The sequence below is a fragment of the Acomys russatus genome, chromosome 21, assembly GCF_903995435.1.
Source record: "Acomys russatus chromosome 21, mAcoRus1.1, whole genome shotgun sequence".
Taxonomy (NCBI): Eukaryota; Metazoa; Chordata; class Mammalia; order Rodentia; family Muridae; genus Acomys; species Acomys russatus.
The window spans coordinates 57,670,760-57,687,334 of NC_067157.1; the positions used below are offsets into that span (position 1 = coordinate 57,670,760).

The 16,575-nt window shown below is 43.2% G+C and overlaps 1 protein-coding gene across 5 annotated transcripts in view; it reads left to right on the forward strand.

Annotated features, from left to right (window-relative positions):
• Positions 1-16,575, forward strand: part of Afdn (afadin, adherens junction formation factor) — a 120,137-nt gene that overhangs the window by 36,574 nt on the left and 66,988 nt on the right. For 4 of the 5 annotated variants that reach the window (XM_051164168.1, XM_051164169.1, XM_051164170.1 and 1 more), the window contains exons 2-7: positions 2,253-2,448; positions 3,992-4,104; positions 5,864-6,027; positions 7,283-7,443; positions 11,214-11,371; positions 15,199-15,310. In XM_051164168.1, coding sequence (XP_051020125.1) covers positions 2,253-2,448; positions 3,992-4,104; positions 5,864-6,027; positions 7,283-7,443; positions 11,214-11,371; positions 15,199-15,310 — 904 coding nt within the window. Of the gene's footprint in view, positions 1-2,252; positions 2,449-3,988; positions 4,105-5,863; positions 6,028-7,282; positions 7,444-11,213; positions 11,372-15,198; positions 15,311-16,575 lie in introns of all 5 variants that reach the window. The other variant, XM_051164171.1, reaches the window with a different exon arrangement.

The following is a 16,575-nucleotide window of genomic DNA, read 5'->3' on the forward strand; positions in this document are numbered from 1 at the left end:
CAGGGGCAGTTGATACAATTTCTGGAAGACACAGGGCAGGCAAGGTTCTAGCTAACATAGGTCTAGTTCCTCTGTAGCTAGCTCCTTACATGCCACAGCTGGTGGGATGTGTCTGTGGTCTTCCACTGACACCAGGAAGGAGGCCTGATAGGCTAAGTCTGAACAAGCTCAGGAAAACTCTAGGCTAGAAATATACTTGGCTGCTTCACGTTTTGGCTTCAATTACTCTGTTGATATACTTGTTAACTCCACCTGCTAATTCCGTCAGATACTCCTTTTTGTTCTTTAAATGAGTATTTTTAATTCATTAATCCGAGGAAAAGGTTGTGGATTGGAGAAAACTGGAGAGGCTTATTGGTCATTAAGTGAGAATTTGAAAGTTCCTATACATAATAAAGATCAGCTTGTAAGGAAGGGTATTTGATACTGAGCCTGGTGACATCACTCTATGCCTGGAACAGCTGGGAGGAGAGAGCTGAACACCCACCACAAGCTGCCCTCTGACCTCAACTGGAGCTCTATGGTGTGTGCGCCATCCCCTTCAATAAATAAGCAAATTAAAAAGATTTTGGTTTAACCCTAGTTGGCTTTTTAAAAAAAGATTTATTTATGTATTTATTATGTATACAGTCTTTCACCTGCATGTGTGCCTGCACACCTGAAAAGGGCACCAGATCTCATTATAGATGGTTGTAAGATACCATGTTGTTGTTGGGAATTGAACTCAGGACCTTTGGAAAAGCAGCCAGTGCTCTTAACCTCTTAGCCATCTCTCTAGCGGTGCCCTCCCATCCCCAGTTGGCTTTTTATTTAATAATTAGATGCGAAGAGTGAACAGAAAGAAGGTGCTAAGTCTATATTCCTGCTAGAGATATGATGTAACCTAAGTTTAGAAATATCCTCTGGGGGGCCTGGAGAGAGCACTGACTGCTCTTCCAGAGGTCCTGAGTTCAATTCCCAGCAAAAATGGTGGCTCACAACCATCTGTAATGTGATGCCCTCGTTTAGACTGCAGGCATACATGCAGGCATAACATAATAAGTAAATAAATCTTGAGGGAGGGGGATATCCTCTGGGAGCTGGAGAGATGGCTCAGAGCTTAAGAGCATTGTCTATTCTTCCAAAGGTCCTGAGTTCAATTCCCAGCAACCACATGGTGGCTCACAGCCATCTATAATGAGATCTGGTGCCCTCTTCTGGGGTGCAGGCATACATGCAGGCAGAACACGGTATACATAGTTAATAAATAAATCTTAAAAAAAAAAAAAAAAAAAAAAAAGAGAGAGAGAGAGAGAAAAGAAAGGTCCCCTGGAGGCCGGCTGTGGTGACACGCACCTTTAATCTCAGCACTTGGGAGGCAGAGGCAGTTGGATCTCTCTGAGTTTGAGGCCAGCCTGGTCTATAAAGCGAGTCCAGGGCAACCAGGGCTACAAGAGAAACTGTCTCAAAACAAAACAAAACAATCCTCTGGACTCTTGCTAGAAATTATACTACTTATTCAGAAATACAAGGAAAACTCACCAGTTGACAGTTGCATGAACTTTAGACTATCTTAAAGTTATAAAGGAACATGTGAAATGGACACATTGGCCTGGAATTCCACTGTGGCTTTTCTCTATAAGATTCTGAGATATATCTGAAATGTATTTGTTTATTTAGTCTGATAATTCATCTAGAAAATTAGCTTAAAATGTCGTGTATTTAAATATTGGGCTTAAGAGAGATGTCAAGTGTTTTTAAGAGCTCAGAGCCCAGCAGATACTGGCCATGCAGGTGTGTGGGCTTTGCAGTCCAGTGGATCTTGTTTTTAATTCTGTTTACCGCTGTTTTCTCCTCTCTTTGAAATAGACTTTAATACAGGCTAGCCTTGAACTCTGGATCCTCCTGCATTCCCCTCCCAAGAGTTAGGATTACAGGCATGTATAATCAAATACTCAACGGTGAGATTGTCAAGTGGGGGTTAGTAATAGAATCTGTTAAACAACTAGTTTGTAAAAACATAATCAAACAGTGCCACACATGCCTGGCACTGGTGAGCACAGTAACTGCCAGCTGCTCCGTTGCCATTGTGAGAGGAAAGGCAGAGAGCAACTGAGACAGACGGCTTGTCCAAAGCCAAGTGACTATACCTGAGTACTGAAGCTGTTTCTTAGCTTCTAAGATGCCTGTGGTGCACATTTGAAAAAATCTGATGTGCAGTCTTTTAATTTATTATTGCTTTTCTAATAGCACATACTTTTGTTTTCTTGTAGGATCTGGAGTTTCATGGAGTCATGAGATTTTATTTTCAAGATAAAGCTGCTGGAAACTTTGCCACAAAATGTATTCGGGTCTCTAGCACGGCAACCACTCAAGATGTGATTGAGACACTGGCAGAGAAGTTCCGCCCTGACATGCGCATGCTCTCCTCTCCCAAATACTCCCTCTATGAAGTGCATGTCAGTGGAGGTCAGTGGAGGCTGCGCCCTGCCCGGGCTCCACAGCTGGTCCAGCAGTGTGATAATCAGGCCCCAGCTTTACTGCTCATCTCCTTTTCTTTCTTTCCCCAACCCAACAGAGTGATTGACAGGATGACAAACCTTTTTAAGTCTTCAGAAGTGTTCAAGTTCTGACACATAACATTTGTTGGAAGTTATGGTGAATGTATTTTACATATGATTATTTCTTCAAAATAAGTGTCATTAACATTTCATTAAAAAAATCACCCAACATATCTGAGTGTCTTGTATACCAATGATATTGTGTGCTACATGCTTTTGGAGAAAATATCAGGTGTAGGTAGTAATGTCATGATTACTTATAACTCAAGTAAGTATTTTATAGGTCAAGTCAGTGATCTTGCCATAATTTTACATTCTGTTAACATCATATTTTTATTTTTATTTGGGAACAATAGGCCATCTTGAGGAAAATCATATAGATTTTGTAATTTCTACTTGTTTTAACATTAGCAGTTGTTGTGTGAGATTATTACTGGAGACAGGAACAAATATTCACTCACCCCAGATAGAGATTCAACAGCAGACCGCCACCTAAGTCTAGCTTGATGCACCAGTGAGTTTTATTGGGGTCACTTAGAGGAATATGAGTGAGGGATTGCCTACAAGAGCAGAAGTGACTCACAGATACCTGCATCACGAAAAGTCTGTTCCAGCTCTTGAAGCATACTACACATCTAAGCAGATGACAGGTTGTCATGTCTGGTCAGCTTGGCTGGTCTCTGCTTTTTCCAGGTAGTTCAGCTGGTCAGAGCCTTGGCCCAGTTTGTCTTAGCTCAGTAGTCCTTGCTGCTTTCATATATGTTTGGGCAGGTTGGGAGCCTAGAGCATCCGATCAGGGCTCATCTGTGGCCTCATGTCTGCTCTGCTCTGTTGGGCTAAAGCCCAGGCCCAACCCTTGCTTCAGTCATCAGGGAAACTCTCGATTGATTGGTTGATTGACTTGGTTGATCATTAATGTTATTGGGGTAGGGGTCATGCGTGCGTGCGTGTGTGTATGTGTGTGTGTGTGTGTGTGTGTGTGTGTCTGTGTTGAGGTCAGAGGACAATTTGATGAGGAAAATCAGTGGTGCCGTATATACTGTTAATACAATCTCCTAATTCTCTAGTTGCATATGGGATAGTTTGCGACATAGAAATGTATATCTCTTTTGTTTCCTCCCATCTGAGTAAAGGAAGTATTCTTTCCTGGTCAGTGTCTGGCACTGGATCTCTAGTGACAAACACACTCATTAGCAACAAACTGCCCAACTAATCAAAACTGATTTAATGTTCCTAACAGTACATTTCACATGGTCAGTGTCTAACATGGCAGAATAGTAGTAACAAGGTGCTGAACTAATCAAAACTGACCTTAAAATTATAAATAACACATTGAAGATCTAAAGTACTTTATTTGCATAAAATTAAATACATTTCATATGACAGATATTGTACTCATGTCAGGAAATGACCACGGCTTGTTCTGTTTTCCATTTCATGTTTTGAAGAAGAAAGAAGATTGGACATTGACGAGAAGCCTCTCGTTGTACAGTTGAATTGGAACAAAGATGATCGGGAGGGCAGATTCGTCCTGAAGAATGAGAATGACGCCATTCCTGCCAAGGTGGGGGCCGTCCCCATGAGTGATGCCAGCTGTGGTCCCGGGCTGGGTCAGTGGGGCAGACAGCTTTACGTTGACGTAGGAGCTTCACCCTGGCTTCCACCTGGTCACCCGGCCGTTGTTCTCACTTCTTCAAGGAAGAGTTCTCTGTGCTTTTGAGGAGGGCCTGGTGATCAGCTTGTCATTTTCAGCTTTCTTCTAAATTATAAATAAAAATTGTTCCTTAGGAAACAAAAGAGACAAAGGAAATGTTGGCACCTAGTTTCACGTGCACATTTAAAGCATTTCCCTATTACATGTTCAGGATTAGGAGCTGGGAAGCTTCCTTGGATTCTTTGGGTGGCAATATAGAATGTGCCGTAGTTGCTTTTCTAGTGCAATGATGAGATAAAATGGCAGAAGCAACTTGAAGGAGAAAGAGTTTATCTCGGCTCACACGTTGATGGGGGAGGTCCTGTACGCAGGAGACAGCTGATCACATTACATTGACGTGACTGGAAAATAGTAGTTCTGTGCTAAATTGAATGGCGTCCTATGAAATATTTTGGTATTAGCAGATGGCAGCAAATACAGAGGTTGAAAATATCTTGTAAATTTCCCCTTGTGCAGATGCTGCTGCTGTGTAGCTGCAGGGGCTCTCCCGCTGTCTTGTGTCCATATTGTATGCTCTGGGCCTCTCTTGTCTCTGGGTGCTTCCTGCCAGGAGCTGTGTCGGTGGCAGGTGTGTGTGAAGCAGAATGGTCCCAGGGCTCTGCTGTCCAGGATTCATCCTGATTTCCTGCGGTTGCTCCCTTTTGTTCACTTAGCTGCTGGCCACTGACTGACCCTTACTGGCATGTGAACTCTTCTTGGGACCAGTACAATGTCCTATGTATCTACGAATGAAAAAAAAAAAAAGGAATAATAATACTGTTCTTTTTTCATTCACTTTACAACAAAGGGAAGGTTTCCTCCTCCTCTGTACCATAACTATTACTTTTCTTCTTTACCTATTAAGCTGCATAAAAAACAGCTTTATGTGTTAACAGGCCAACTGTGTAAGTTGAAATTCAAACTAAGATAAGCAACTAATAAACAAGATCTGAAAAATAAATCAGACATTTTTGCAAAAGTAGATACAATGTTGGTTCATGAAAACCAGCTTATAGCTATGACTAGCACACCTTTGCAATTTTAGGAAATACCTATTTATCCAGAGACTCTTTGCCTTGCTGTTTTCACTCGATTCACTTCTTTTAGTTACTTGATGGTAACTTTTTTTAGTTTTACTTACTGAAAATGGGATTTTCTTTTTTGTAGCCTTTTTTTCCCTTTTAAAAAAGTTGTATCCTATTTTTGTACCCTATTTTGGGTTTTTGTTGTTTTAAATTGAGGTGCGATCTACATATGGTGAAGTGCATGCATATGACGTGCAGTGTTCACTTGGTTGTCATGGATACTACAGCATTACTGTCAGCCTGCTGAAGGTGTAGTGCGCGGCCCAGCTGTGTCAGTGTGCTCACTTGTCGGGCAGTGGCTGGTGTGGTGAAGGTGTAGTGCGCGGCCCCAGCTGGGTCCCTCCCTGTGTGTCAGTGTGCTCACTTGTCGGGCAGTGGCTGGTGAGGTGAAGGTGTAGTGCGCGGCCCCAGCTGGGTCCCTCCCTGTGTCAGTCTGCTCATTTGTCGGGCAGTGGCTGGTGCGGTGAAGGCAGCAGTGAAGCCTGAGGAGCCTGGTGTGGTTTCCTGGGCTGTGGTTAGCGCCCTGATAATCCTGTTTTTACCAGAAGGCTCAGAGCAATGGACCCGAAAAGCAGGAGAAAGAAGGTGTTATTCAGAACTTCAAGAGAACGCTCTCAAAGAAAGAGAAGAAGGAAAAAAAGAAGAGAGAAAAGGAGGCGTTGAGACAAGCTTCTGATAAGGAAGAAAGGCCTTCTCAAGGCGATGACAGGTAGGCACTTCTGTCACTGAGGGCCACAAGCCAGGCGTATACAATGCAGCAAACTTAGCTCAGTTATGAGCAGATGACTGCAGAGTGAGTAGGACTCATGTCAGGCTGACTGCAGAAACCTGACGTCCTTCCGCGCTGAGGGAGCTGGAGGGCCTTCCGTACACAGGGCACCTCGCTTGTTTAGCAGGTGCCTACGCCAAGTGGGAAGACTGCTCCCTGTAGGCAAGCACTGGTCAGCGTGCTTCCTGAGTGACTGCCCATTCAGTTGTCCCTGTCTTCAGCGAGTCCTTTGAAGCTCACTTCTGGCAATTGTGGGTCCATATTTAGCTCAAATAAACTGGCCAGAGCTGGCAGATTTTTGTTTTCAAGCTGAGCTGCACCTTTGGACGTTCACGTAGTGTTGCAGCAGCCTCGCTGTGGATAAAGCCTTCTGCGAGGTGGTGCCTGTGCAGCTGCTGTGAGCAGCTGTAAGCGGGGTCACTCATGTAGTGACACAGGTCGAGAGCATCCAAAAAAGGGGAGCTTAAAGCTCTCACCGTGAGCTCATTCTTTCCTTGGTTTACTTTATGAGAGGAACATTATTTGGCTTAGAAAATGACCTACTTCAGATGAATTAAATTGTTTAACCTGATAGCTTAGAGTGCAACTTGTTTTAAAATTATTTTATGATTTCAGTTACGTTGGTACTACTAAGATTGATTCAAGTATTTAAGTTTTTTCCATCATACCTTACATGCAGTTTTCTGCCCATCACTTTGTACAGTTGATTGCTTTGCAGAAACTGTTGCAGCAGAGCGTTTAACTCCAGGAAGATGGGTGTTGGGGAATCTTTTAGATGTTTAAAAACAGTCATGCCATGTAATTTAGATTCTTCAAGATATACTGTAGTTTTAACTAAGGTTCTTCAATATTGCTTCTTGTATTTGAAATGTTGTGCTGTGATGTCATTTGCTGTGTTTTAGCACAATGCTGCTAGGAACTGAAATGCATCGTCCATACACCTTTCTTTTTGCTTTGCTCATGAGCATTTGGCAGTTGGGTTGTGTAAACTTAGGAAGTTTAGTTACATATTTCTTAGTCTATTCGTCTGTTTTTGAGAGAAACTGTATTTTCAATCTCATGGTAATTAATTAGCACATGGTAACTAGTGTACAACAGACCTGTTGGGGGCAGATGTAGACCAATGCCATTGTGATATCTGTATTTCTAGTAGGAAAAAAGTTTAGAATACAGTTGGTGATGTTTTTCCTCACAGTGAGAACTCTCGCCTGGCTGCAGAGGTTTACAAAGACATGCCTGAGACCAGCTTTACTCGAACAATCTCTAACCCTGAAGTAGTTATGAAACGGCGGCGGCAGCAAAAGCTGGAAAAGAGAATGCAAGAGTTCCGGAGCTCGGATGGGCGGCCCGACTCGGGTACGAGAATTGGTGTCTTCATAGTCACTGTACAATAACTCAGTTATACTCTATTATATTTTTATTTCTTAAGCTAAAAAGGTGAGTGAAGTAGTCTTTTAATAGCAAATGTGTCCCCCTTATGTCTTACATAAAGTTCTTTCCACTTAGAGATAGCATTAGCCGTAGGAACTTAGCAGCAAGCCTTCAACCCAGAGGATGCTGGGTGGACAGAAGACAAGAGAGAGTTACCACACTTCCAAAAATGATTAGTTCATATCTTTCTCTTTTTTTGCTATGCCTTGGCCTCTCAGTCCCAAACTACTAGATTGCAAGTTTCCTAGTTCATCCATAAATATTTTAGTGTATTTTCATGATGGGTGAAGATTCATGGTAAAATACAGCTCCCTTGTCACAGCTGACAGTTATTTCTGGAATCATATGCTTACTCATTGGTGTTTTCTTAGTGATGGATGGGGAGAGCCCAGCTTGCTGTGGGCTGGTGGGCCTGGGTTGTGTGAGCAGAGCCCCAAGGAGCAAGCCAGTATGCAGTGTCTTCCGTAGTCTCCAGCTTTGCTTCCAGTTTCCCGCCTGTGCTTCCCTGCAGTGCTGACGGGCACTGCGCTGACATAATTGCTTCCCTGCCCACGTTGCTTTTGCTTACACTCTCATTGCAGAAGTAGAAGCCCTGACAAGACAACAGGATGCTTGTCTTAGAGATTTGGTGACATCCTTTGGGGCCCAGTACTGTTTCCCTTCTATTTCTGTTTCCTTGATGAGGGTGTAGATGCAGGGGCAGAGGAAGATAGTAATGGGGCAGGGATATGTACTTTAGTGTCCTCTAAAGTTGACCAGTGATCATTAAAGCTTCCTCATGAACTCCTGAGTTTCAGACTCCCCAGCAATTTGCAGTTCACTGCAGCTGTTGTTCCCTTTCTGCGTGTGGTATTCGTACCTGGAGCCAGTTGGTGTCCCTGTGGTCTCAGCTGGCTTTCTTTCAAGGGGAAGTAGGGAGTTCACTATTCCTTTGCCGGTGAGATACTTTAAATTATTTAAATTATTGTCATCTTAGGGACCCTGAATGCCATGTACAATTCTTACTTCCTAATGATTTCAGTAAATAATAGTAATGATAGTGTCAAAATAAAAATAAATTTACTGATCACACGTGGTGGCCCCTTCCTTTAATCCATGCAGAGGGGCATGTGGATGTCTGTGCGTTCGAGGATAGCTTGGTCTACAAAGTAAGTTCCAGGCAAGCCAGGGCTATTTATATATAGTGAGACCTGTTGTTTTGTTTGTTTTTATGTTTGTTTTGTTTGTTTTTTAATTTAAGGGTTTGCAGTATGATCCTAAAAATGTTTAAAGAGCTTTGTGAAATCGTGTGTGTTTACTTTAAAGGCAGAATTGTTACACATATTAGACGTGTGCTGTGACAGCTGCCGGGGTAAAGGCCTGTCACTCAGGCTTGGATTTGAGAGAAAAGATCAGAACACAGTGAGTTTTCTTAACATGAGCTACTATCCAAAAAGTCTGTAAAGAAATAGCTAATTTCTATTTATATGGCAACATTCTGTGTTGATTTATACTTGGGTTTAAGGGTTTCTCCACTTTACAAATGGAGCACATCGAGAGGAGTGTGTCTGCTGCTGCTGTGATGGCAGCGCAGGCCGCACAGGCCTCCTGCCCTGGGTCCTCCACGTGCCCTGCAGTCGCTTCGCGGCCATGCGGGAAGGAGAGATGATAATGACATTACTGTTGGGACTTTATATTGATACGTATTTTTAACTATCTGAATAAAACTTTCACTAACTGGAAACTGTAGCTAGCAAAGAAAATACTTGTTATAAAGTAGGAATTTATTATGAAGTAGTTTCACTTCTTAAAAAGTAGCAAGATAACCATTTGAATTTCAGAAAGAAGTAATTCTTTTAGAGGCCTATATTGTTAACCTCATCTCAGGTCCCAAAAGTTTAGTCTAATGGTGTCACTTGTATTTCTCTTGTAATATTACTTTCAGGTGCTTGGTACTTGGGCTCCACAATGCCGTCTTCGCTATCGTAAGGGGAGCTAGCTTACTAGGTAGTGGGAAGAGTCTGATATTAGGATGTATAGAATTTCTTTACAATCTTTTTAAATAGTAGTTCATGTTAAGAAAACTCACTGTGTTCTGATCTTTTCTCTCAAATCCAAGCCTGAGTGACAGGCCTTAACCCCGGCCACTGTCACAGCACGCGTCTAATGGGTGTGGCAGTCGCCGTGTGTGTGCTGAGGGCTCTGCGTCCATGCCTGCACTTACAGACGGTGTTGTGCTCTGCTTTGTCAGCAGTCTCAGCCAGGGCATATGCTCCATGCACTGTGTCCTGCTTCTGCCCATGGCTGTACAGTATGTTTGAATGCAAGGTCTCAGAAGCCCAGAGCTGTAGGAGGAAGTAGGCCTTGTAGCTCTCTTGTGGTCTCAGCATTGTATACTTGTTTCAGCCTTCAGTGCTTTGAACCCAAGTCTTTTTTGTTTTTTTGAGGCAGGGTTTCTCTGTGTAGCCCTGGCTGTCCTGGGCTCGCTTTGTAAACCAGGCTGGCCTCAAACTCACAGCGATCTGCGTACCTACCTCTGCCTCCCGAGTGCTGGGATTAAAGGCGTGCGCCACTGCACCTGGCTGAGACTGAGCCTTAATTGGATACTTTATAGGAATTGTTGTGTTGATGATTGTCAAAGAAAACACTAAAAAGCTAAAACCTACAAGGCAGGTATGAGAGTGCATGCCTGTGGCCTAGCACTATCATAGTTACTTCCTCATTGCTCTGATAAAATACCTTGACAGAAGCAACCTAAAGAAAAATTGTTTCTTTTTTGAAATCATAAATCATTTTTACAAGTAGATCTTTAATGTCAAGTATTTCAATTATTTCAGTATCTTCAGATTTAGTAATTGAGGAGTTATAGTCTTTTGTGGACGTTTTATTGCCCTAGTTTTCTAAGCATCTTGTGTTTCTGTTCTGCAGTGTGTGCAGACATAGGCTTGCTTTAGGATTTCTTCCTTTTTCCCTTCTTCCTTCCCCCTCCCCCCTTTCTTTTTCTTGAGACAGGTTCTCACTGTGTAGCCCCAGCTGTCCTGGAACTCACTATATAGATCAAGCTGGCCTTGAACTGAGCCTCTGCCCGAGTGCTGCGATTAAGGCTTGTGCCACCATTTCTGGTTCCACGGCTTCTTAATCTTGGTTATATCTAGAAAAGAGATTAAGAGAGTCAGATGTGAGCTTCCACTAACAGGAACATACAGACGACAGAGCACTTGAGGAAGTCTAGTTGCCCTTCCTACCTCCAGACTCCTTAAATGACTTACATGTAACATTTAGTTTGTAGTATCTAGGATTGAGATAGCCCACAATGGTGGCAGTCCCTCAATGGAAGTCTTTGGACTTGAGTACCTGAGGTCTTCTGTTTCCTAGCTCACTTTTAAAATACTGGTTTGTTTAGTAGAACTAACACTTGGCTATGTTTGGGTTCTGGTTGGCTTCACATGGAAGTTTAACAAGCAGAAGTGGAAGAAACATATCCTGTGGTGTACCAGTGCATGAAGAAGTTGGGAACAGGGGAGTCTGTGCCAGGGGAGTCTGTAGTCCTCCTTTCCCGTCTCCCTGTGCTGGAAGCCAGCCCCGGGCTGGTCCTGAGTGTATTTGTAGCACTGCAGCTGCTGCCTCAGTACCCTTCTCATAGTGACTGTACATGTTAGCAGCCTCTGTCATTGATCTAAAATGAAGATGTACTCAGATGCAGTTTTTCCCCCCAGGTGGAACATTGAGAATATATGCAGACAGTTTAAAACCAAATATTCCATACAAGACAATCCTGCTGTCGACGACGGATCCTGCAGACTTCGCTGTAGCCGAGTCTTTGGAGAAGTATGGACTAGAGAAGGAGAGTCCCAAGGACTACTGCATCGCCCGGGTGCGTGACCCTCGCCATTTACACACACAGTAATAAACACATGGAATAAAGGAGGATTTGTGTTTTTAAAACACACACACACACACACACAATCTATTTGCATGTACACCTGCATGCCAGAAGAAGACATCAGACCCCTGTATAGATGGTTGTGTGCCACCATGTGGTTGCTGGGATTGAACTCAGAACCTCTTGAAGAACATACAGTGCTCTTAACTGTGGAGTCATCTCTTCAGCCCATTCCCCCATCCCCAGAATTTATACTTTGTTTTGTTTGGCTTTTCAAGACAGGGTCTCTCTGTGTTAGCCTTGGCTGTCCTGGACTCGTGTTGTAGACCAGGCTGGCTTCGAACTCACAGTGATCCACCTGCCTCTGCCTCCTGAGTGCTGGGATTAAAGGCATGCGCCACCACACCCGGCCCAGAATTTATATTCTTAAAAAACAAAGATAAAGTGAATAAAACATAGCCCAGAGTTGTTTTACTAAAGATAACCTCATCGTTAAAGTTTGGATAAACATTCTTCTCATTTTATTTTGTATATATATGATATGAGTCAAGAGGAGTATAACTAATTTAGGTATGTGTAATTATATAATATATACATAAAACAGAGCTGGACATGGTGGCACATGCATTTAATTCCCCCTTCCCCTTCCCCCTCTTCTTCCTCCCCCTCTTCCTCCTTCCCCTCTTCCTCCCCCTCTTCTTCCTCCCCCTCTTCCTCCTTCCCCTCTTCCTCCTCCTCTTCTTCCTCCTCCGGTTTCATCTAAGCCCCCACCCAGCCTTTGGTGCCACATTGAGGGCTGATGAGTTGGTAGGCCCGCCAGCACCGGGTTATATTACTCATCCCCTCCCCCGCAGCGTCTCAGAGGTGCTCCACCTGTGACTCTAGTTATCAAGGAGCACAGTGACTGTGATGTCCTAGAGCTGACTCTGCAGTGTTAGGTAAGAGAGCAGATTTTCTATTTAGCCATAAAGCAGTAGTGACTCTCAGCCTTGGGGTCAGCTGCAGTTGTAACTTCTTTACCTCAGTGTGTGGCCAGTTGAACTGACAGTAGTGTGTCTGCTTGGCTTTGCAAGGAAGCTTGTGCTTGAAGGGTGCAGTCCATTGTGGTAGGAATGCAGGGCAGCTGCTCTTGTTGTCCAGTGAGGAAGCACGGAGAAATAGTCCTAACAGATTTTAAAACAAACAGAGCAGCTGTTTTCTTATAGCAAGTGGTTTTAAAGAGAAAATATTTCATTGATGTGTGAGTGTGCATGCGTGCGTTTGTGCATGTGTGAGTGTGTGTGTGAGAGTGAGTATGGGGTATGGTATGTGTGTGTTCACATGTGGTGCCTTTGTCACTTTGCACTTTTATCTTTTGAGCAGGCTTGCTCTCTACTGAGGCTGGAGCTCATTGTCTTGGCTAGGCTGCAGGCCTGTGACCCCTCTGTTTCCTCCACCCCAGCACTGAGGTTATGGCACGAGCTACTATGCCTGTTTGTTTAAGGTTTTGTTGTTTTGTGTTTTATATTTTTATTCTTTGAACCTTTCATACATGCACACAATATAGTTTGAACATACCTCCCCCTGCCCACTCCTCTACCAGACTCCTCTCGGGTCGCCCCTCACCCCTCTCAAATATGTTTACTCATTGCTTCAGTTAAGCCGTGGTCAGTCTACCAAGGACCAGTCCCTTAAAGAAAACCGACTCTCCAGCATCATCAGTGCTCTGTGGTTCCTTAGCTAGGGTGGAGGTTTGGGGGCCGTTCTCTGCTCTAGGATGGGATATTGACTGATCTTGACACTGGTCTTGTTCAGGCAACACAACAGCTCCTGGTGAGAGTGCTGTGGTCCTGTATTGTTAGAAGACACCCTTTCAGCAACCTTTACCCACTGAACCATCTTGCTGACCCAGTCCTCTTAATTTTTATTTTAGCTTCTATATAGATCAGCATGTTCATTTTAAGTTAGTGTTTCTTTCTCTTTTATTGAGATGCCCAGCTGACCCAGCAGCATTGCAGAAAGGCTTGACTTTCTCCAGTCTAACCCTAACTTCTGAATGCCTTGTTCAGTTACTTGTTTCATTTCCATGTGAGTCAGTTTATGTACTCTGCTCTGTTGATCTGTGTCTCTCTTCTGCCCTATACTTGAAATGTGTAGCACTTTTCCTGAAATATGGCTTTGCTCAGTTGTTTGATAAGGGGAGGTTTTTATATAAATCTATCTGATACTACATGGTTTAGTCTTTGATAATGAATGAACTTTGTAACATCTCCACCTTTTAAAACTAGGTGGCTTGTTTTTACTGGTAAAATTAGAAAGCAAAGTAACCCTGTACCAGGGACCTACAGCTATAGAAGCCTTGAGCTTTATGGGCAGCGCTTCTTAAGCTCATCTGATTTCTCTGAAGGAGCTCTTGCTTTTGGCCTTTTGCTCAGTCTGGCCAGCTTTCTTCGGGAGGCCTAGGCCGCCTGGTCAGTCATGTTACCTGAGTTTTACATTATCCGTTTATGTTCTCGGCTTGCCATAGTAAACTATAGCTGTTCCATTATCTTCATTTGTTTTATCCAGTCAAGGAATTATTTGTTGAGTATTTAAGATTTTCTCTTCTGTTAGCTATTCTGCTAAAATACAAAGTTAAGAGCTTATAATTAATGAAGACTTGAAAGGTCAAGAAATAGAACAGAAATAGGGTCTTTAGACTAGAGAGTGGTCTGTGTGTATGAAGCACCGTGTGTATGGGCTGGTCTGTGAGCTCTTCGTACTCCCATGTACCTGAGGCCTAAAAAGTGAGTGACACAAACAGCGACTGAAAGAAAGAGATAATTGAAGATCAGGTCTTGAAGTGGTAGGATATTGAATTTAATAAAAATGCTAATGAAAAAGATGAGGTTAGCACAGCGATGTTATTACTCCTTTTCTGTTAACACTAATGTGAGCCTTGTGGAAAGGAATGCTAGGTTCCTACAGAGCCGTGTGCTCTGCCTTGTGTGTAAGCACGGTGGTGGGCTGCCTAGTAGGGTTGGTCACGGTGAGGCGTCTCATGAAGAACCTAAAGGCAGTGCCTTGGCTCCTCACTTTCCTCTGCACTGAATCAAAGCGAGCATAAATGCCACAGAGCATTCTGCACAGACATCAGCCGTGTTCCTCCGATGTGCAGTCTTGAGAGAATGAGAGGTGACTGCAGAAAAGACGCGTCATAAGCCAGCGTTGTTAGGGTACAGTGAGCACAGTGTGCTGTCAAACACTTGCCTGAACATAACTAAATGGCTACATAACACACCTAAACAGTCCACTGAGAAGTAGCCATACAGTCACCCACAGGGCCTGCACACTAAAGATTTCAGGTTACATGTATTTACTTTATAGATATTTGCTTTAGTGAAAAATGGACTGGTGGCTGCAGAAGGTTACAGCAGAGGAGTTAACGCTCCTTAGGAGGTTACTTGAAGGTTAACTATTCTGTGTGGTTTTTCCATGTGAAATTTGTAATAAACGCTAGTACTTATCCTAGTTCTTCTTAAGAGCCAAATTGGCTGTCCAAGTAAGCTTTTTGTTTGAAACCATTTCCTATACTTTTGTTAATCTCTTTTTCAGTGACGAGTGAGAATTTTTTACAGTGCTTCCTGGGTTTGTTTTTTTGTTTTGTTTTGTTTTTTAGCTCGTTCAGAATAGCACTTTGAAGGCAGGTACAGGGCTGTGCTAGTACTTAGTGGGCAGGAAGGCTGCCGCAAGGTGCAGACCAGCCTGGGCTGAGAGTAAGACCCAAACCAGCAAGACGTGCATTGAGGACTTGCCGACTTGCTCTTTAGGAGTATTCACTGTAAGCTATTCTCCGTCAGGTTATGCTTCCTCCTGGAGCCCAGCATTCTGATGACAGAGGTGCTAAGGAAGTGATCCTGGATGATGATGAGTGTCCTTTACAAATCTTTAGGGAGTGGCCAAGTGACAAAGGTAGGTGGCAAACTGTGGTAGGGGCTTTCCTCCAGATTCTATGGTGATTTCTGCTCCCTCTTGTTTGTTAGATGGTATGGAAAACGTGTGTGTGAATATGTGTGTGTGATGGATTTTGGTGCCATTTCCCACTGTTTTCATAAACTTGCTCAACAACTCAGTGGTACATTTGTCTGCGGGGCACACAGCTCATCTGAGTGACCTATGCCAATGGCATGGCCAGTGAAATGCCAGCCGAGTAACAGTGGAAGACCATTGTTAAAGATGAGCTGTAATCAGTGTCCCCATCGACCGCATGAGCTGTGAGATATTTGAGCAAGTTTGTCAGGACAGAGAAGGTAACCCACAGCCCTAAGGATTGTCTAGTAATACAGCCATTTCAGAGACAGGTGGAGTAGCCCTCACTCAGGACACTCGGAACCCAGAAGTGTTGATATTTTAGAGCTTTCCAGACCTGAGTGCATTTACATTCATGGTGAGGTGCTCGGGTCTAAGCATGACCGTCTTTTCTGTTAATACATACCTTTGCACACAGCCTGCATAGGCTTTACATGTGGGTGCTCTCCCACTCCTTGGCCTGAGGCTTGCTTTCATTTGTATCATGTTGGAAATTGTAGCATTTTGGATGTCAGTGTTTACTTTAGGAACACTTAGCTTGTAACGTGTGCATATTTGTCATTATCCAGCAAAGTGTATAAAGCTGTGTCTAACATTAAGTTTGACATAGTTGACTTTCTATGTTATGTTAATGAAGACATAGGAATCCTTCCTTATCATATCAATATTGCATGTAGATTCATAGTTTAAAAAAAAAAACACCCAAAAACCAAGAATAAGTGCATTTCTTGCTTCATTAAAATACTTAATCTGCCCCACATTCAGGGAGGCTGAGGCAGGCGGATCTCTGTGAGTTCAAGGCCAGCCTGGTCAAGTGAGTCCAGGACAGCCAAGGCTACACAGATAAACCTTGTCTCAAAAAAACCAAACCAAACCAAACCCAAAACTTATTCTGCAATATTCTAGACAGTTACAAAAGTTAAGCCTTGTTTTGAAAATTGTTTTGAATTTTGAGTTAATTCATTTGAATTAGATAAAAATCAGGTCAGCTGAGATTTGTAGATATGTATTTTTGTGTGAATATTGGTTGGTAGAACTATCTATAAATGCAAGTCCATTTATTTTTAAACAAATAGGCAGTTCACTAGCGTATGCTGGCTGCCAGTTAAAAACAGTTTATACCTGCTGCTTGTTTGGAGTTCTTCAGA